This window comes from Sabethes cyaneus, chromosome 3 (assembly GCF_943734655.1).
Source record: "Sabethes cyaneus chromosome 3, idSabCyanKW18_F2, whole genome shotgun sequence".
In the NCBI taxonomy this organism is placed as follows: Eukaryota; Metazoa; Arthropoda; class Insecta; order Diptera; family Culicidae; genus Sabethes; species Sabethes cyaneus.
In genome coordinates this window covers 188,103,187-188,125,686 of record NC_071355.1, presented here as the reverse complement: position 1 = coordinate 188,125,686, position 22,500 = coordinate 188,103,187, and the positions used below count along the sequence as shown (strand labels likewise).

Below are 22,500 nucleotides of genomic sequence, written 5' to 3'. Positions count from 1 at the left end.
ACAGCCACCGAGAAACCGCCAATCAAGAGGTCAGTAACAGGACATGCAATCTCAGATCTGAGAAAAAACAACGTTAATCTCAAAGACGGTATCCACAAATGTGTCAATTAATCACAACATTCGTGTTTCTTTGGGTTGTGAGGCAATCCCAACGCAACTGTCCGTCCGTGTATTGACGGATCACGGTTCGTGAACGCTTAATAATTATGATAATTGTTTGAGCTGTTTCTTTCTCTCTGCCTCTCTCTGGCAGCCAGCCTAGTTGGCGTCATATAAGGCTGCGCCGTACGCAGGGTTCACCTTCACCGTGAGGATAAACCAGTTTGATCCGAATATTTTCCGTTCGTGGGGATTCCTCGAGAATCTGTCTTGCGTGTTTTGCAGTGAGGCTCCGAATGGAAAACGATCCGAAAAAGGTTGTTTTGACGTGTTGTGAGACTAATATGAGAGAATATTACGATTAAAAACAGGTTGTGGTAATTATGAACAACGGACAACAAAGCGTTCTAATAACTTTTGAACATGTTTTCCAATTCACCGAAGCAAAGAAGCATTTCAGAGTCATCAGAAGAATGTTAATGTTCGAAGCAAACTGCGTCAAGGGAATATGTAATCGCTGATGAATTCTGCGGCAAATACCATTTAGCACTACTTTGCTAATTCGCGGTTGTCTGACCTACAGTTTAGTTTATGAAAGTTAATTTTTGAGTGACTCTGAATCAAGCAACATTGACTAGAGACGTTTTCCCCTTGGTTGAAGATATAAGTTTGGGCTTACCTTTCTCATTGGGAAGCTATCGAAAAAAGCTGCACTTCAGTTGAAATCGTTTTATTTTCTCTTATAGTTCCTTTTTTATGTTCGATAGAGTTTACTCATTCAACTAACACAGAAAATAGCACCGACCCCATACGTAATCGGGAACCACCTTTATATTTAATATTCTTGGCCCATGCGCGACATTCGACGAACATGTTCTGCTTACCTGTAAATAGAATTAATCATTAACAAAAATCTTTCAAAAGTTTCAAAACTGAGCAGCCTTACGTTTCGGTTTCGTGAATTGAACTGCAATCAGTGGACTCAGGTAACCCTTGGTATTTACGTATGGATAGTAAAACGATGGAATGCCCTGGCCGGGATAATACGCGAGCGGTCCGATTGCTTCCTGATCGGCCGGATAGACTCCGTTGCAGGAAATCCAAACCTGTCTACGCTCGTTCGCTGGCAGTTTATTGATGTGCTCGACCAAGTCCTTTGGCATGTTTTCCGGCAGTTCATTTACGTCATCGTAGTAGTCCGGCTCCCAGCCGTATATCTGCGTATATCGGAGATTGAAAAGTCATAAGTAATAAATTTAAATACATTTCGATTTTAGGAAATAACATTGAAAAAGAATATTTTTTCATCTGAAATGTCTCGCACTTATGAGGTTGCGAGATATAGTAAATAAGAAAAATAATATATTTTTTAATTTGTCATTTCCGATTTAGCTCTAAACATTGCATAGATATTCTCTTTCAAAAAATATGTTATTTAGCAATATCTGGACATTTAAGCAGGTCACATTTTTAATATGCTGCGCAAAAGATAATTTTGCAACAATAATTGCTTTGTATTGTATTAAAATTGAAGAAAAAGAATGAAGATGCAGTGAAACCAAATATTTCGGGAGAAAAAGCACTACCTGGAAGAGCAGGAATATACAGAGTTGGAGCGGCTGCATCGTTCTCAGGAAACGCGAAAGTTCTACCAGAAACTAAGCGGATCCCGCAAAGGCTTTGTGTTTCGAGCCGAAATGTGTCAGGATAAGACTGGCAGTATTCTGACGGACGATCGTGAGGCGACCGATAGGTGGAAGCAGCACTTCGACGAACACCTGAATGGCGCCCAGGCGGAGAACCATGGCGGCGGGGGAAAGCGATTTCGACGGTGCAACAAACGGGAAGTTAAGGAGGCCATCATGCAGCTAAAGAACAACCTGTCAGCTGGAAAAGATGGCATCGGAGCGGAGCTTATTAAAATGGGACCAGAAAAGCTGGCCGTTTGTCTACACCGTCTAATTTGGGATACCGAACAGCTACCGGAGGAGTGGAAAGATGGGGTTATCTGCCCGATCTATAAAAACGGCGACAAGTTGGACTGTGAGAATTATTGAGCGATCACCATTCCAGTATCCAGAAGGTGGCTAAAGCTGGACGGATACGATGGGCAGGGCATGTTCAAAGAATGCCGGACAACTACCCTGCAAAGATGGTGTTCGCCTCAAATCCGCACTATGGGGCAGAACCCGAAAAAGCTCGGACAAAACCTCAAAATTTTTATTTGAGATATTCTGTCAAAGTTAATATTCTACGTATAGTAGATATATAATCTATAAGAAATATGCATAAATTGTTTTAATAAGTGTTTTTTCAATAGGTTTTAAAGAAGGTGAAACACAGTGTAAAAAAAATTGGAAAATGCAAAAATAAATATCATTTAATCTTTTAGTTTCTAGTTAGGCCATTGCAAATCATATTTAAAGTTTTTGTCACCCCCCCTTGGAAATTGGCTTGAAAAATCGGGGGGCAAAAAAATAATTTGTAAGATATGAGTTAAATTTCTTTTTATAAAATCAATTGTCTGTGGGCTCTACAGTCTGAAAAACTCGAAAAATGAGTCTCCGAGTTGAATTAACGCTTCTAGCACGAAACAGAAATGGAAATTCGAACAATGGAATTTCCGAAAATCGTCCAAAAAAATTTTCCTCCGTTTTTGTCTTTTTTCGTATATTTTTGCATAGAAAATAATAACGTATATATTATAAGCAAGAATAGATTCGGTTTTCACGTTTAAACCTTAAACAAAAATTCTTAAAATCCATGTTTTTTGCTGGATTAATTCACTTTGTTTTTTTTTCGAATATTTTTCGTTAGTGGCAATATAATTGCCACGGCCTTATAAAGGGTTAAAGGTCAATTCACATTAAAGGGATTATAAACTAATAATTTAGGTGATATTGGGACAGATTTTTTGCTAGTAGGCTTTGTTCTGACGAAGTGTTTTAGAAAAAAAAATTGTTATTTTTGTTAATTTTCAATAGTGTGTAGAAAAAGATTTCCACCGATTTCCGCTCTGACACTACCATTAAATCAACATTAAAGGTGATAACTAGTAATAATCAAAAAAATTAGCTGCTACTAGTTGCGATGTTCGGAGATATTAAAGTGTTCCGAATGCATTTTTCCGGTATTTTAGGCTACAAATTAGTAAACGCGCGCGCCAGTGCGAAGTTCATTCCTGCTGTACGTTAAAGAGTCATGCTTGTGTATGTAAGACATAACATTATTATCGTTATGACATGCATTGGAGTCGATAAGGGGAATTTAGGACATTGTAAAGGTGACTACTTAACAGCTTTTTCCCAATTAGCTCTGTTTCAAGTCAAATTGGCAGTAGAATATGTTCGGTTGGACTTTCAGCTCGATTGAACTAGTCTCCATTTTGTTTTTTCAACATTTTCAACAAGTGAGGGTCCTTTAAAAACGTTGCCATTAGCGGACCCTCTCCATGCAAAATACACTAGAATTCCTATAATGGACCCGGTCGTAATTCTATAGTAAACCATTAGAACCCATAAAAGGAAAATGGACATTCCAATCTGTTTATGCCTAAAATGTGTAAAATATAGAGATTTGCAGCATAAATTGATATATTTAGGCTTATTCCAAGGTTACTAATATTGTAAGTGCCATCGGTTGGCTGTTTAGCGTTACGAGTTCAAAATAATGTATAGAAAGGTCCACAAATGGTTGATTTACCATATATGAGAATAATAGAGTAAGGAGGAGTAAAAGTGCGATGCGGGTAAAAGTGCGATTCAATGATTTATCGGTGCAGATTCCGAGTGAATTAATTACGTTGGCATGGATGGATGACTACTTTTACAGCTTGAATCTAACGTAAACTTTGTTTGCTTACGAAGCATAGTTGCTGAGTTATATGCAAATGTTATTTTAGGGCGGTTTTGATGTAATTTTTCGTTATACGGCAAATACGACATCAACAGGAAAATTTTACTTGTTGGAAATTTGAAGCAGCATTTTACATCGCTCACATATCTGTTTTGAAAATGCGGTGAAAAGAATTTACAAAATATATTTCGCTTTTCCATAATTTAATCTAACCCCGTCAAGCGCTTAGCGGGGTAAAAGTGCGATTCACGAACGGGGCAAAAGTTCGATTCATGGACGAGGCAAAAAGGTATAGCTAATTATATACAGCTTTAGGCGCTATATTACAGATACTAGAAATGGAAGATCTACAGAAAACTGTGTGCTCTACAGATGTTGGCCGAAGGAAAACAATGTTTTTCCGCTGATAAAACAAAAAACAAAGGTTTGGAAAAGTTTCGATTTAACGGAGGCTGCAATTCACCAGCGCAAAATAGGTAAGGTGCAAATTGGGAATATTCCTCTCCGAAACATAACGCAGATTGGAGATAATATGGGTTTGTTAGCTACTGTTGTGCTAATTTAATGGATTCGAGCTTCGAACTTTTGCCCCGCGGTACTCGAACTTTTGCCCCGCTGGTGGGGTAAAAATGCGAATCGGCACTTGATCAGAAGAAAGAAGTATTTATTTTGCAAAACACTATTACCGCAGATGATTTATAGTTGAATGTAAAGACATTGAGTTACTGCATCTCTATAAAATATATTACGTTGTTGTTTCACGAAAATTTATGACAACTTCAAACATCGCACTTATGCCCCGCCCTACTCTAATCCTAAATTCCTCTTGATATACAGATTGTGATAATTTGGACAGGAGGTCGTCCGACTACCAATTTCGACTACACACTGAAAAAAATGTGTTTGAGTATTTAAAATATTTATAACTTGATTCCCGTAAGTCGTACAATATTGGTATGTTCAGTAACTTTACAGTAACAGGACAAACCACTTTTCTGAAGACACAACATTTCAAAAGTCATTATTTAAAAAGTTAGACTTCAACGCCACCTATAGGAATAAAAATACAACTACTTAAAATTTCCAAAAAGATGCGAAATTTTATAACAAACAATGTTTCTAAAGACAATAAAGCTCTACGAAGCATATAAAAGAACTTATGAGGTTTTGTCCGAGCGTCGGGTCAATCTGCCCCACGGTGATCCGGTAGGAACAAGACGACCAGGAGCGCAGCGAGCAAGATGGTTACACCAGATGGAGCGAGATCTGGCGGAGAGTAGTGGAGTGTCGTCGTGGTTGGGCCTTTCGTTTCAAAAGGAATTTTGGAAATCTAAATGCATCGTTGCAAAGGTTCAAGAATCACGTATGGGTTATTCCATCTCAAACGTCCACAAAAATCGGAAAAATTGAATCCGACCATCAGCGATTTCAACCAAAGTTGGCATAATTGTTCATTCCGACCCTATAACCAATTTCCCAAAGTTTTTTTGCCGATTGATCAATCCCCCTAGCAGTGGCGCTACTTCCTATTTTACAGATTTTCAAAAAAGTCATTTTTCGGGTTCAAATATCTCTGAAACAGTTTCATGTGAAGACACGGCAATATACTTTTCTACGGTTTTTTGGCCGCGCAATCGAATGATGTCATCAGTTTTTATATAATTTGTCATACATCATACAATCATACATTTTTTGGCAATTTAAAACGAGTTTTTCGGGAAAACTGTCTCGGCTGATCGAAGCTACCCTGGAGCGAGTGACATGCTACTTGCGTTTTTCGTTGGCACTCTCGAACCTTTTCGAATCACACAAATGGTTACGGCAAGGAGCCATGTCTTGTATATTATTTAGCATCGCTATTGTAGGTGTGATCCAGCGAGTGAACTCCGAAACGAGAGGAACGATCTTCAGCAAAAGTAGCCAACTCCAAGCAGTTGACCTTGACATCATTACTGGAAACTTTGGAACGGCGCTGGTCTAATAAGCCAGTCGTCAGTATATTCGAATTTCACCTGGGCGCTGCTACTGGAGTTAAGTAGGATCATTGCATTAACCCCATAAGAGTCCTGTGCTCTAATAACCAGTCGCAAAATCGGGTATAAACGTTCGTAAGAATTTAACCTTTCTTTATCGACAGACTTCACAGTCGATTACTAGAGTACAGTACAATTACGGGTTTAGTGCTCGATCCTACTGACTCTATAGCAGCACCGCCCGACCGAGTATGTTTATACCTTTTGGCTTTGCTTTTTAGGACAGCGGAGGAAATCTGCGCAAGACTAAAAACGCAAGTTATCTGGACTGGATGACAAATCAATGCGCCAATAACCACATAGGGTACGGGAGGGTATTTCCAGCCAATTAAGCGGTAGCCTGAACAATATTCAGGAATTACGTTGAAATTATATTTATTCGAGACAAGATTTTTATACCAGTTGATAGAATAATATTTACTGAATATCGGCGTGTATTTTGGTCTTAATGAAACGCTACTGAATTTGTGTTATAATCGCGAGAAATTATGAAGTCGCTGCGGCTAAATTGGGCCCATTTTCTATAGTGGTGTCTGTGTTTTTTTAAATCCGACCGGCCGAAATAGCCTGCACAGGGGTAAGATGCTTTGCAAAAACAGATCAAAAGAGAGACCGATGGATAATGTGTCCCTATTGCCTATATTCCGGGCTCATTGTAGATAACTAGTTTTGCTTTGACAACAGCTTGCTGCTGGCGCTAGTGTATCATATAATCGTTCATATACATTAGCACCAGAAGCAAGTGGTTATCACTCAGATACTAGCTATGTCAACACGATTGAAGAGTTTCAGGCGTTTCAGGCATCACATATTGATAGTAGTGTAAATAACGCACCATATGCTGGAATTCAAAACAAAAGGCTGCTAATCGCTAGTGATTGAAAATTGATTTATATTTTCATATCAGAGGGAAATTTTTGTGTTCTTCCGTGATAAAAAGAAGTAGAATTGTTCTGTGATAGCATATTCACAGCTGTTTAGTTTCTAGAATAAATAAACGTTACCAAAATTGTGTGTTTTCCAAACCATCATCAAGAGCGGATACGCGTAAGCGATTGCTGCTGGTTTTTCAGCCTGGTTACGTGCTAGTGTAAAAACAGTGGTTTTGATGTTTATTGAATAAAATTTAGCAAATTGCTTACATTTTTATGAAAATAGTTATAACACATTAAAGCCTATGAGTGCGACATTCGTTTCAGTATTGTTATATAGCGGCAAAGTTTTTATTTGGAAAAGTGTAGCCAAAAAAGGTAATGTATGCCGAAATTAGTAGCGTGCTGGGAATACCCTCCCGTACCCTAGGCTTTAGAGAAAACATCGTTCGCCTCCCACGGGCAGTGGTTCTTGACGATGATGAACTGGAAATGGTTGATGAGTTCATACCAATGTGTACACCTGATTGTTGGTGCATGAAAATCTCTGAGGTAGCAAAATTATAAATATTTGAGTAGAACTAAGTATAAATGTATAGTAAATTATAATACAGACAAAATGTTCGTTTGAGGTCAGCTGCAACAAACACCAGTACCTGTCAATCAAATTAAATCAAATAATTGATTGATTGAAATTCTACTCTCCAATTTATGAAATGTATTGTAAAAATTAACGTGATAGATATTACACTATGATATGATAATCTGCCCTAACAAACTTATTTATTAGTGCATTACATGCTGCTGTTGCAACGATGCAGACAGTGGTTTAATGTCCGGTTTGCCTGTAATCCTCTAATTAGAAGCTGGATTCAACTAGTAAAGTTACGCCAATGAATGCTAACTTGTTTTTGATGACATTGTTAAAGCGGAAGTCTCACGGAAAACATTAGTACTAGTAGAGCGATAATAATTAATGTTGACACCTTCCTACGTTTCAGTATCCCAGCATGTAATCACACTTAACTTAACCCGTGATTACCTTTACAAGTTTTCATTTTTACTCATCACTTCGCCAGAATGTAGGCTTCGTACAGCTCGACTGAAAGCTTTGATGCTTAATAGCATGTACCAGTCGGAATGAAGAGCTTTAGATTATTAAAGTAAATTTTACTCACCCGATTTAGTTTCAAAAATACACACGGTTGCGAAATGTTGTATCCGTACTTGTTGGCCCGATTGCACGGACCAAACTTCACTGTATCCACAGTGCAGACCGATTGTGGCGGAAGCTCCTTGCCATGCTCACATTTAATGTGATTAAGACCTTCTCCAGGAAGAATTGATGTGTTGTGGTAAGCTAAAATTATGGTGAAAAATATTATTTTTGGAATACTTAAACTTTTAAAATATAACTTACGCTGCAGAAAATCGTCCAACATTTCGACCCAATAGGCCATTTCGGCGTTGTATCCTCCCGGCTTGAAGTGTATGATTGCGGGCTTTTTCGGGTTCGCCGGTATCGGTCGAACGCCCAACCCGGGGTTCACTCCGATCAGCGAGTCCGCCTGCTGATATTTCGGGTACTGATCATTTAGCGTTCGGAACAGACCTTCCATGCACGCCCAGAACACAGCAAACAGGATGATGAAGTACACGCCGTAGAAGAGAAATAGGTAGACTGCAGCGAAAAAAAAAGAGAAGAATATTAATCTGTTTTTTTTTAAATGTAAAATGAAGAATGTAGTGAATAGATTTTGAAAAACAGAGCCCTTGTTTTAGGCCCAAAAACTGCTTCAGAAATTGGGCTTTCTGACGAAAAGTTAATGACTGCTCATTTCCCGTTAAACGATAAATGAACAAAAAACTTCAATCGCCCCTTATCCAATACTTCCCTGAACTTAACGTGTGTATAGAAATAATGGACTAATTTCGGATGGTGATGAAAAAAATACCAAGAATAATTCAAACAAATTTTCCTTAAATCCTATAAAATCGTTTCGACGCCCTGCCAAGTGGTTTTAAAACGTTTGGGTAAAGTGGTGCAGAATGCACCGCTTAAGCAAAACATCATTTTGCAGAGCAACGGCGTGTTGGTTCCACGTTTTTCAACTTCTAGAAGACTGTGGAATCTTTTTTACACTTACTCCTGGTGAAATTTCCTAACAAAAACCAGTATTTTTTTGTTATTTTTGACGATTTTTGGCAAGAGTCAAAATCATTATATGTGGCAGAACGCTAAAGCCCGTGGACAAAACGCACCAAGTTTGCCCAGCTAGGCGTTAAACGCAACCAAAAAATTTACATTCAATCACGTGTTGTATAAACTCCTAAAACTAGGCTGCCGAAATGGCGGAAGCGTTCGTTATAGCGTTTGTTACATACGCTTACGCTTGTTTGCTGGAATACAATGGGTTCATATCTGAACATAATTGGCAATAAAATTTAATCATCTACTTCTCTCCAACTGATGTGTGATGAAATATTGTAAGTCAAACAATGTACAATTAGGTTTAAGGCAAATTCTAAGTCCTATACAACTATCCAACTATCCTATGCCAACTCCGCCAGTGACGGACCTTCGCTGATGAACCGCCACGGGTGGCTCCCTAAAAAGAGTGAACAAGTGATGGGGAAATTGGATCGGGACCCGAGCTGTCTGTCACAAGCCAGGATAAAGGAGGAGTGTTGAGATTTGTCGCTCGGTCTGCAGCTCCGGATGGCTCCATGGTAAGTTTATGGTGGATCCATCCGGAACTGCACATCGAGTCTCTTCCGCGGCAAATCTTGTAAAAATCTTTTGCTCTCAATGTAGCAAGTAGTCAAGGAGCATGCTACATTCTGAGCAAAGTGCGGAGGAGGACCCCAATCCTCGGTGTAACGCGACCCGTGCCTAGGGATGAATGCTTGGGGGGGTCTAATAAAGTTTCCCAAGGTCGAACGGAGCCTGCATGGTACCAGAGCACCCTGTGCAGTATATTGCTCCCTCTGTTCCAAGCTGGTAAAGAACCGTTGATTTTCTCCCCAGCAGAGTACAACCATCGCCATGGATAACCTTGAAACAATAATTGATGGGGCAACCAACGACCCCCAAGAGTTGGTGATAAACACCGGAGTAGGTGTAGAGGTGGCGCACGACGGTAGACCGGAAGTGCGCAGTCCGATCGGCACGGACAATACTGGCGAAGTAATGGATACAGGGATGGAAGAGGACTTTAACCTCGACAGCATGTCGCTGGAAGGAGGACTCTCGGCTTCATCTCTGATCCTGAATTCGCCATCAGGGAATGCGGAAAGCGACGCGGATAACCTTCCCGATCCGGTGACGCTACCTGAAGTCAAGGGGCAACCTGGGACTTCCGGAGTTGTAGCCAAGCGTCTCTCCAAAGCGCAACGGCGACGGCAGAAGTGGTATCGGAGCAAGGGCTACTCAAAGGACGAAGCGGAGGAACTTGCCCTTCTGCCGGCCGGCCAGCCTAGCCAGCGGGACCTTGTCGTTACCAAAAGGCAACGATCCGCTGATACGGCGTCGCCGAACATCAGCAGCAAAGGTCCCACTAAAAAGAGACCACGCAGTCGAGCCTGCGCGGGTCCTTCGGCACCAAAACCATCCTCGGGGTGCACCTACAGGGAAATGGTGGATGCTTTCAGTGTAGCCATAACTACGGCTGATTATCCCGTTTCCCTGCTCACTACGGATCAGCTCCAGACTGTCCGCGCCGTTCTTCTGGATCAAATAGCTGACCAGGAGACTCCAGCCATTAGACCCAAGTTCAGGAGCTGCCAGTTCAAGAACGGCTACTTGATACTGGCTTGCTCTGACCAGAACACGGTCAAATGGCTGGAGCAAACGGCATCTACTCTCGTCCCGTGGGAAGGAGCACAACTACGGGCCTACGACACGAAGGACCTGCCGAAGGCTCACACCTTCATAGGGTACTTCCAGGACAGTGTCGGTACCACGGACGAGAAAATCCTGAGATTCCTCCAGAACCAGAACGACGGCTTTTCAACGCAAGCGTGGCAGATACGCCGTCGCATTGTGCGTGGAAATACCGTGGAACTGTTAATGGAGGTTGACCAAAAGTCGGCAAGTCAGATCACTGAGCAGCGCTTTACGCTAAATTTTATGTTTGGCAAAGCACGCATGCGACAGGTTGGCAGAGGTCTGATCAACACAGGCGCAACAGTCTCTGCTGCAAAGTCGAGGAAGGTACGAGCGGAACTCCCTTCTGGGAGCGCCCCGCCACCACCAAGACAATGCAATCCTGCAACGTTGAGGGTGGAAAGTGCGGAACTTCCCACTGGAAGTGCCCCGCCGCCACCTAAACAATGCAATCCTGCGAAGACTAGGCGAGCGCCGCGAAAACCTCGCAAGAGGCGTACGCAGCAATCACCAGTCGATAGCAGACCTCAGAGGCTCAATCCGCTGTTAAGTGCGGGTCGGACATCTGTGGCCTGTCGCCTGCGGCAACCGAAGCCTGCCGGTGTGAGCGACCCAGCCGCTCAACTCAGCGAAAACGCTGCTGGTACCCGTTCGCCAAGGCTCGATCCAGTACTGGATCAAGCTGAAAACGGCAATCCTGCCTCCAAATGAGCAGCTTTCGCTGCATTCAGGTGAACCTCCACCATGCTAAGGGCGCGTCTAGTGTCCTATGCCGGAGGTTCACCAAAGAGCAGCTGAGTGCTGCTCTGATCCAGGAGCCATGGATCAACGATACCACGATCCTCGGTCTATCCGGCGCTAATGGTAAGTTGATCTATTGTAATACACAGTCCAAGCCTAGGACTGCCATTCTGTTAAATAAGAGAATAACATTTTCTCCAATTACAGAATTCATCCAACGCGACGTCGTTGCCATTACGGTGGTAGTCCCGACGACTAGAGGGAAGCAGGAGATAGTCGTTGCGTCCGCCTACTTTCCAGGGGACAAGGACGAAATACCACCGCCCGAGGTTGCTGAACTTGTGCGGTACTGCAGAGCAGTCAACAAGCCGTACGTGATAGGCTGCGACGCAAATGCGCACCACACGATATGGGGCAGCTCGGACACAAACAACAGGGGTGAGTACCTACTTGAATATCTTACTTCTAACGATGTCAATGTAATCAATGTAGGGAATGACCCCACCTTTATAAACGCTATCAGACAAGAGGTCCTAGACCTTACTCTATGTAGCGCCTCTATAGCTGAGAAAGTCAAAAATTGGCATGTCTCTGATGAACCAAGTTTATCAGACCACAGACATATCATTTTCGACATCGAGGCTAATCCTCTAAAGAGAGAACAATTCAGGAATCCGAGGAAAACCAATTGGAGTTCCTTTAGGGATCATCTGATTGCCTCACGTAATTCCTGTCACAATAATATACGAACTCCAGTTGAGCTGGATATCGCCGCTAGTGACCTGCAATGTAGGATCACAGACGCATATAACACAAACTGTCCCGTAAACACGCGAACAGTTTGCCGTGATGTGCCCTGGTGGAATGAGACGCTTAGCAATCTCCGTCGGAAGGCAAGGCGTCTGTTCAACAGGGCTAAAATCACGTCTAACTGGGAAGACTACAGAGCTTCCCTCACCAAATACAACGCTGAGCTACGCAAAGCCAAAAGGAAATCTCGAGTTAAATTTTGCGAAAGCATTCAAACTCTGCCAGAGGCTACGCGTCTGCAGAAAGCGATGTCCAAGGACCATTGCAATGGTCTAGGGCAATTGAAAAAAGAGGATGGGAGTCTCACTGTTACCACCAGGGAAACTCTGGAAGTTCTGATGAACACGCACTTCCCTGGTTCGACAGTGACCACTGGGCAAAACATAGGTGGGCAACAGTGGAATGGGTCATTACACAATGTGCCAAATGATTCGGTTCTACTTGCACGCCGATTGTTTACGGAGGCCTCGATCAATTGGGCACTCAGCTCTTTTGAACCAATGAAATCTCCAGGTCCGGATGGTATTCTACCCATTTTCTTACAAAAAACGGACGGTGTTATAATGTCCGAGCTCATCAACCTCTTTCGAGCCAGTTTCACTTTGGGGTATATCCCAGAGAATTGGCGGAAAGTAAGGGTTGTGTTCATACCTAAGGCTGGCAAAAAAGACAAAACCATGCCTAAGGCTTTCAGACCGATAAGTCTGACTTCAACGCTTCTTAAGATGATGGAGAAAATCGCGGATAACTATATCCGCAATGAGTTTTTAAAAAACTCTCCGTTACATGTAAATCAACATGCATACCAACACGGTAAATCTACGGAAACCGCACTGCACTGCTTAGTGACGTTAATTGAGAAATCGCTCAAATATCAAGAGACGGCACTTTGTGCTTTTCTTGATATTGAAGGCGCTTTCGATAACACGTCCTTTGCGTCAATTAATACGGCTCTCTGTCAACACTACAATGAGCTGGATTCAAGCAATGCTCTCGAGCAGACAAATTACAGCATCATTGGGAGATACGTCGGTCACGATTTCGGTGATCAAAGGATGTCCACAGGGAGGAGTTCTCTCCCCCCTGCTCTGGTCACTGGTGGCCGACGCACTCCTTCACAAGCTGTCACAGCTTGGTTATGAGACCATTGCTTACGCCGACGACGTTGTACTTATCGTCAGAGGAAAGTTTGACGCAGTACTGTCAAGTCGCTTGCAAGGAGCTCTAAACACCACCATGTTATGGTGCTCACAAGAGGGACTTAATGTAAATCCCACCAAAACAGTCGTTATACCATTCACTAGGCGAAGGAAACATACCATTACTCCGCCTATACTGAATGGTGTCAGACTGGGCTTCAGTAATGAAGTCAAACACCTCGGAATAATTCTCGATAAAAAACTGAACTGGGCTGCCCACCTAGATTATGCTGTTAAGAAAGCAACTTCGGCTATCTGGGCATGCAGGTCACTGTTTGGCAAAACCTGGGGATTGAAACCTCAACTAGCCTTCTGGTCATATACTACTATTGCACGGCCTAGGATAACCTTTGCTGCAGTCGTATGGTGGCCAAAGGTGAATGAGGTGACAGCCCAAGCCAAACTAAACAAAGTTCAGCGCCTGGCCTGTCTTACAGTTACCAGTGCCATGCGTACAACACCTACTGCAGCCATGGAGGCAATGCTATGCTTACTGCCTTTGCATCTTCATGTGAAGAAGGAAGCAGAGCTCGGCGCACTACGGTTGCAAAGGAGTAAAACCATACTCGAAGGTGACCAAATCGGTCATCTTCGCATACTTCGGGAATTCAATCTGACACCCTTAGTAACTTCAGTCTCTGACTGCATGGAAGCCAGGCCCAATATGGACGTTCCATATGAGGTGATTGAAACAGATCGCTCAATGTGGAATAATGGAGGGCCAGATCTTCCATCTGGAACTATCTGTTTTTTTACAGATGGTTCAAAAATGGGGGCCTGCACAGGCTCCGGAGTCTACGGACCCGGCATCAGGGAAACTATCTCATTAGGAAAGTGGCCCACCGTTTTTCAAGCAGAAGTATATGCCATATACATCTGTGCGACAATATGCTTGAAACGAAAGTACAGGCATGCGAAAATCGGTATCTTCACGGACAGCCAAGCAGCACTACTGGCTCTCAAGTCCGCCAAATGCGTGTCCAAATTAGTTTGGGAGTGCAGCACAGCATTGAGGGAACTCTCCCGCCAAAACAAAGTTTTATTACTTTGGGTGCCCGGTCACTGCGGAATCGAGGGCAATGAATTTGCTGACAACCTAGCAAGACAAGGATCAGCTCAGCAATTTATTGGTCCTGAACCGTTTCTGGGCACCTCCACATCCGCCGTGAAAGGCGAACTGATGACATGGGAAAAGCTAGAAATAGCATCCCGTTGGAATCAAACACAGGGTTGTAGACAAGCTAAACAGTTTATCTACCCAAACCCTGCAGTAGCTAAAAAACTACTCCATTTAACTCGTAGTGAACTACGCACGATCACGGGACTCCTAACAGGACACAGCCCCGCTCTTTATCATTTAAAGAATATCGGCAAGGTATCATCTGACACCTGCCGCTTTTGTAACTCTGAACCTGAAAGTTCAGCGCATCTGCTCTGCTATTGCGGAGCTCTTGCATTATCAAGGCACAACTTCTTAGGAAGTTTCCTTCTTACTCCATATCAGGTATGGAGCCTAAATCCCAAAACGGTCATTGGCTTTATAAACCATGTAGTACCGAATTGGGGCACAGGATTACAACTATTCCGCTCAACTCCATCAATGGGTATGAGCGATCCGTAAACTGTGTACAGCAATCGGGGCCTGCCACAAAAGACGATCATTAAGACTGTCGCAGTGGCCTTTTAACCCAATGCCCTTCTGGCATACAAAAAAAAAAAAAAAAGTCCTATACAATACATAATATTGCTACATTTTAAAAATATTTTATAACTCTTCGATCCCACTGTGATGCATTCTACCCCTGTTTTGTATTTTGAAGTTTTTTGCAATATATGTGTAAAACATGCCTAGTTATTGCCGTTTTTGTGATGAATCATCGAGTATGACAGTATATCAATTAGATAGACTGTATTTATTATGAAATTTGCATACCGACTAGTGGTAAAAGCTTAAGAGAAAACCGTGATTTCTTACATGTGGAATGAGATCGCGGATAATCGCTTGATTTTATTGGATGTGGCTATGTTTGATGCTTTTACATTCTACACAATTATGAATTAGCTTATTATGCACCAAAATAAAATGCGCATTCATAATTTTACCAAATAGGTCCCGCATTTTTAAACAATTATTAGCATGGGCCATTCTATCCCCCCGATGCGTTCTGGACAGTCTCCCCCTACTTCGTACTGTATGTTCGTATCTATCGTAAACCCCGAAATAAAGAACAGCGGCTTGAACATTTTCAGCCACAGAAAAATTTTCTTCAGGAACTTAGCGTGGAGGATACATATACTTGACGTCATCGCTTACCTTCTTGATGGGGGACGTATAGTACTCGGTTCTCTGGCAGCCGTTGCCTTCTAGCGTCAAGTAGTTTTCGTCGCCCATTATGACTATGCAAACATGTTTTTTACCAGCACCTTTTCGCCGTTCTGACAGCCTCGAGTGACGCCTTCGCATAAAAATGTCCATTTTAGAGTACTTCTTCACCGTTGAGCCGGTTGCTCAGACTACCCGTCCCAATGCGCGGAACGATGAGATCACCCTTCTCGAGGTCTTCATCTTCAGCTGCACGTTACAGACGCACAGCACTGTGCGGGCGTCCGGAAGCAGGCTTCCGATTAACGCTTTTGCCTTTCTCGCCAGATTGTAAATGCCAGATTGGCTGTATTTAACGTAAAGGAAGTGCTTCACCATGTCACCCTCCTTCGCTACGAGATGAAGCTAGCAGTACGAACAAAGCATCGAGCGCAGTTGTTTGACTGTTTTTGTTATATCTCTGTTTCTGTTTTTAATGGTATATGTTATTGTTAATGCCAGTGTTGGGCACCGCTAATTCGCTAATTCGCTAACCGACCAATCGAGAAACGCAAGTTATACTTTATAATTTATACCCAGACTAGCCGAATTGTTGCTGGGCCATGATTCCAAATGAAGTGCCGCTGTTTATTTTAAAATTAATAAACTGTAAAACATTTTATCCATTATAATAGGTTTTGATCTTAGGTAAATTAAGAAAAGCCATGTAATAAATGTAAATTACAAATAATTTGTACAGCGATAGATTACAATGCAAGTTATTGCGATATGTTCAAAAATAAACAGTAACTGTTAATTTGCAGTTTGCGATTAGTGATTATCGAAATTTTCACGATTATCGAAGCAAATTGTATCGGTTAGCGAATTAGCGAATTAGCGGTGCCCAACACTGGTTAATGCTTTACTGAAATGCATGCCCTTTTAGCGCCCCCAAGAGCTAGCGCCTTTGGCGGGTGCCATACTGGCCAAACGCACGCTACGGCACTGCACCCAGCATTCGGAAGCAAAGCATTTCAACCGGCTCAATCAATTCTCCCAACCAGCTGGCTCGTCTCTAACAACCGGTCTTTATGTTCTTTGCATTGACGTCGTCGGCCTGCCAGCAGGGTTGCCACATGCACAGATTATTCTGTGTTTAACGGATATTTGAAAGAAATCGCCTGTACAGAATCTGTATGCATAGAATACAGATTTTCGCCAAATTACACAGATTAAATAGATATTTGAGCTTTTACATGAGAGTGAAAGAGACGGAAATAGTCAGCAAGCTGACTCTCTATCTCTTTCACTCTCATTGTTTTGCATTGGACAGATTTTTGCACAGAGTTTTTTCCTCGCCGTACAGATTGTCAGATTTTTCCAACAAAAAACACAGAATTATATGTGGCATCCCTGCCTGCCAGGTGCTCTTCGCGGCGGTCAGCAGCAGAGGTGTCAACTAGATACAGTGTTTATGACTAAAGTTTTTACGAGCGTCCTAATGGAATACGAAAATTGAATGATAGAAAACTTTTTCGATTAAATTTTCCTAATAATTTAAATTCACGACAAATACGTAAGTCGCCTATGAATTACAAACTTCAGATTCAAAACTGACATTGATGAAGCCTGTAATGTTGTAGGCGAAATGCGTATCTGTCGTGAATAAAATAATAGCGGAATTGATTCGTGAAAAACGGATTATTTCTTTTAATAATGTTTATGTTTACATACGAAGTAAATTCAAAGTGCAAGCAGAAATTAGAAAAGCTAAATTAATTTCTGTGCAAGTCGACTGTCTTCAGATACTGTTTCAGTTGATTATCCATTTGGCTATGACGTCTGAAGAAGGCATCTCGGAGAGGATTGTTATTTGCTGTTTTTGTCAAATTCCTATCCAAGCAAGAAGACAAGCTCTGCGACTAGCAACTAGTAAAAATTAAACAACGAATAAACTGTTTATTTTGCGAAAGATTTTAGATAAGTTCCGGGAGTACAACCGGCAGACCCATCATCTGTTGGTGGATTCTAAAGCGGCGTTCGATGGATTGAACGTGGTTTCCTGGTTTTCCGATGGAACTGATTAATTGATTCGAATGAGGCTAGAGCAAGCCTCCCAGTTGGCCTCGAGGTATGATGCTGGCCTAATAAGCCAGTCATCGTAGGTTCGAATCTCGGCTGGTAGAGGCTGTTGGAATCGATAGGATCGTAGCAACTGGCCCAGCAATTGTCCTGTATTCTAACAGCTGACTGCGAAGTCTGTCGTATAAAAACAGGTCAAGTTTCGATAACGGAATGTAGCACCTTGGCTTTGCCTTGAAGCTAGAGCAAGACCTTAGACGTTTTCGTGGTGTTTTATGATCAAGGCTGTCAAACCTACACTCGATCAAAAAATTCGGATATCTGAAAACATGCTTCTTGGTGCTATGATATCGACATAGAAACTTGAAGAACTGTTAAGAGTTAAGTGTTAAGCTACTATGTTGAGGCTCATTGAATTCTGGCAAAACGGTGTGTTGATGCAGGCAAGAAACTGGAATTCCCAATGATGCTGGTGTAAAAGAGAAACTGGATGGGGAATTAAATCGAGGCATTTATATATCTAGGTACACTCGTGACATTTGACAACTATGTGAGTCGAGAAGAGTTACAACAGATGAATAGGGCCTTCTAGGGACTACGTAGCTAACTGAAGTCCCGTCCTTTAGAAACACGCACATAACTCGCGTTGTAGAGAACATTGATCTTTTCGGTGGGGCGGACCTTTACGTACATAGAGCATGAATGCTGCAGGAAGTTGATCGACGAATGCTCGGAGTTTTTGAGCGTATGATGCTGCGTTCAATACATGGTAGCAGGCAATTTTTTTTGCTCCTTAGAAGAGCGAAACAAAGCTAGATAATAGACTACCTAATAGGAGGGTGCGGCGGTGGTGTACAGGTCTCACTGGTGACCGGCAATCGAAACACGTTGCACTATGGGCAAAAATGAGCGGAAAACACACGCAATTAAGGTAAGACCTGCAGGCTGATAAAATATTGGTGATCTTATGTAAAATTTTCCGGAGAATCTCGTGGTGCCCGCTCCTTTCCTGATTGCCATTGAAAAGTGCCCCATTTTGCTAATTTTCCCCAAATTTAAAATAATGGGGCACTTCCCGATGGCAAACAGGAAAGAGGTGGGCACCACGAGATTGTCCTGAAAATTTTACGTAAGATCACCTAAATTTTATCAGCCTGCAGGCCGTATCTTAATTGCGTCTGGTTTTTCGCTCGTTTTTGCCCACAGTGCGTTGGTTCGATTCAAACCTGCCATTGCAACAGTCTAGTATATTTTGAGTCTATATGAAATTTTCCAGTTCATCCAAATAATTGTTTTTTGAATTACACTCTAACTCTCTTTCCAAAAAAGAATTCTCCTAAACATGCATGTGGCGTTACGAATAAACTGACAAAGAAGTCAGTAAACCATTGAATCTATAGTTCTTTTCATTATTCCTCAAATCAGTCCACGGACCACACGGGAAAACCCGCAGGGCGTACAATTTGTAACAAAACTTATTCACAATTCAATTCACCATAAAGAGTACTATATTAGTAAAAATACAAATTTGTCCCAAACAAACAGCAACTTACACCAGCTCTGCTTCGTACGACCGAAAAATTTTCTATCCCTTTCGTCCCAGATAATCTGCCTCCACGTTTTCGGCTCCGGCTTCTGAGGAAACACGAATTCATACTCGGAAAGTTTTCCGACCTTTTTTTCACTATTTTTCACCATCGCGCTTGCGCAGGAGCTATCTTGGGTACCGGAAGTTACTTTATCAGGAAATAAGCTCTAAAACTGTTATATCAGATATCAGCATTTGGCACTACCGAAACATTTAGCCCGGGGAATACGATTCAAAAACATGAAACCGAAAGTAAGCCGTCCTGGTCGCCTGGAGTGACGGTCGAAAACTGGTGCCTCGGTGGACAGCAGTTGCTATCGAGTTAGTTTTTGGAAAATGATCGAATAATTATCACATCACAGCTTAAATTACCATGGTTAAAATCCGAAATAATCAGGAAATACTGCATCATTGTTCGGTAATAACTGGTGCTCGCTGCTATACGAAGTTTCATGGTAACGTTCAGTGTGGCGGTATGGCCATGGAGTTACCCTACGGGTAAAGAATGTGCTAATTTTTGTTAATTTACATGTGAATTACTCGCAGGGGCAGCTATTAAAGAACAACTTGAAGGATACTTTGTTTAAAACAAACGCCTTCAGTCAATTTGCCGGATTTTGTTCTAATTTAACGTTGCTGCTCGTAGGTAGTGATCATGCCCGGTCTTTGTTTGCCGATTGTGATTGGTTTATTGCTTATGGATTGATCATTGGTAAATTTTGATTTTTAACTCTACATATTTTGGCACATTTAGGCTCTCCTGCAACTTTATCCAAAATAACTTTATGAAGATGTTTTTATTTTACCTCTTTCAACAATTTGGTATAGCCTCGAAAAAATCTTATTTGCGCTGAAAAATATAGAAAATGAAGATTAATTTCCATTGCGGTTTATTATTGCCACAAATTCACGAAACATTCGCCTTGTGAATTTGTGACAATAGTAGATTTAATTGGACTGCAACTCATATTTGATATTCTACCAGTGCGCTCAAAAATGAGTTTTGATTAGTAGCTAAATTTATGCTTAATATTAAAAATTCAAAAAGTCATCTTCTTCTTCGACATAGAGCCGGTGAGGCCCGTGCTATTTTAAGCACTCGTCTCCATTTAACTCGGTCTTGGGCCAGTCGTCGCCAATTTCCTAGTCGTCTCAGAAGTCGCAAATCGCTTTCGACCTGGTAGAGCCATCGTGCACGTTGGGCCCCCCTGTTCCTGGTGCCGGTGGGGTTGTTGAAGAGGACTATTTTCGTCGCACTGTCGTCCCGCATCCTTACGACGTGTCCGGCCCACTGTAGCCTGCTAACTTTCGCTAGATGTACGATGGGAGTCTCCCCAAGCAATGCCTGTAGCTCGTGGTTCATACGCCTTCGCCACTCTCCGCTTTCAGTTTGTACTCTGCCAAATATCGTCCGCAGCACTTTCCGCTCGAACACGGCAAGGGCGCGTATGACCTCCGTGAGCAGCGTCACGGCTTCAAGTCCATAAAGAACTACCGGTCTAATAAGGGTTTTGTACATTGTTAGCTTCGTGCGGCGGCGTACGCTTCTTGATCGTAGCGTTTTACGAAGGGCAAAGCAGGCCCGATTTCCCGCTTGGATGCGCCGCAGTGTCTCCTTACTAGTGCTGTTGTCCGCGGTCACCAGCCATCCCAAATACACGAACTCCTCTACCACTTCTAGTTCATCGCCGTCAACGGTTACCGTCCGTAGGAGACGCGCGTTTATTTCCTTTGAGCCTCTTCCTTTCATGTATTTGGTCTTCGACGCATTTATTTTTAGCCCAATTCTCCTAGATTCCGCTTTCAGTCTGGCGTAGATTACCTCCACCGTCGCAAAGTTCCTGGCTATGATATCGAAGTCATCTGCAAAGCCTAGAAGTTGGCTACCCTTGGTAAAAATCGTGCCTCTCGTTTCGATGCCCGCTTGTCTGATCACTCCCTCAAGAGCGATGTTGAGCAGCATGCAGGATAAACCGTCACTCTGTCTCAATCCTCGTCGCGTCCCGAAGGAACTCGAGAGTGTCCCAGAGATGCGTACGAAACGCATCACTCGATCCAATGTAGCTCTGATCAGTCGCGTCAGTTTGTCCAGAAAACCGTGTTCGTGCATTATCCATAGCTTGTCTCGATCGACTGTATCGTATGCTGCTTCGAAATCAATAAAGATGTGATGCGTGGGCACATTGTATACCCTACATTTCTGCAAGATCTGTCGGGTTGTAAAAATTTGGTCCGTAGTTGCGCGAGCTCCCATGAAACTCGCCTGATAATTCCCTACGAAACCTTGTGCTATCGGTGACAACCGGCGTAATAGGATCTGGGAGAGTACCTTGTAGGTGACGTTTACCAGCGTAATACCGCGATAGTTGCCGCAGTCTAGTCGATCACCTTTTTTGTAGATGGGACAAACCACTCCTTCCATCCATTCCTCCAGTAACTTTTCCTCCTCCCAAATCCTCGAAATAACCCAGTGTAGAACCTTTGCTAGCGTTTTTTCGCCATGTTTATAAAGCTCTGCCGGTAGGCGGTCCTTCTCAGTGGCTTTATTGATCTTCAGCAGCCTCGTTTCACTTCTTGGAGATCAGGTGCTAGGACATTACTATCTTCCATGGGCGCTCTTAGGTTAATTTCGGTTCCGCCTCCTTCTGCGACTTCGCCATTGAGGTGTTCATCGAAGAACTGCTTCCATCTGTCGACCACCTCGCGCTCGTTTGTGATTAGATTCCCTCCCTCGTCCCTACACATGTCAGGTTTCCGAGTTTGGTTTACCTGCTCATAAAATTTGCGCGTATCATTAGCTCGGAATAGTTGTTCTCATTCTTCACGATCTCTGTCCTCCTTTTGGCGCTTTTTTCTCCGCAGGATCGTGGTCAACTGGTTTCTAGCTCGTCGGTATTTGGCCAGATTCTCTCTAGTGGCAATACTTAGATAATTTTTCCAAGGAGTTTTTTCCCCTCCACCGCTTGTTGGCATTCCCCATTAAAGGTTCAATACCTAGTACCGCGGTAGCGGCCTCTCCGATGGCCGAGCGTA

The 22,500-nt window shown here is 42.7% G+C and overlaps 1 protein-coding gene across 1 annotated transcript; it reads right to left on the bottom strand.

Moving 5' to 3' along the window:
- Nucleotides 1-873: 873 nt before the first annotated feature.
- Nucleotides 874-19,577, bottom strand: LOC128740503 (sodium/potassium-transporting ATPase subunit beta-1). Its single transcript, XM_053836046.1, has 5 exons — nucleotides 19,433-19,577; nucleotides 8,280-8,540; nucleotides 8,038-8,219; nucleotides 1,046-1,316; nucleotides 874-983 (listed from the first exon to the last, which is right to left on the bottom strand). Exons 1-5 carry the CDS (start codon nucleotides 19,575-19,577, stop codon nucleotides 874-876), a joined length of 969 nt encoding a protein of 322 aa, XP_053692021.1.
- Between the last annotated feature and the right edge of the window lie 2,923 nt (nucleotides 19,578-22,500).

Excerpts from the sequence above, each read along its gene's own strand:
- LOC128740503 (XM_053836046.1), bottom strand. The coding sequence starts at position 19,577 with ATGGTGAAAAATAGTGAAAAAAAGGTCGGAAAACTTTCCGAGTATGAA. Across the intron at positions 8,541-19,432 it reads TCGTACGAAGCAGAGCTGGT|TCTACCTATTTCTCTTCTAC; the intron begins GTAAGTTGCTGT and ends TTTTCGCTGCAG. Across the intron at positions 984-1,045 it reads TCAATTCACGAAACCGAAAC|GTAAGCAGAACATGTTCGTC; the intron begins GTAAGGCTGCTC and ends TTCTATTTACAG.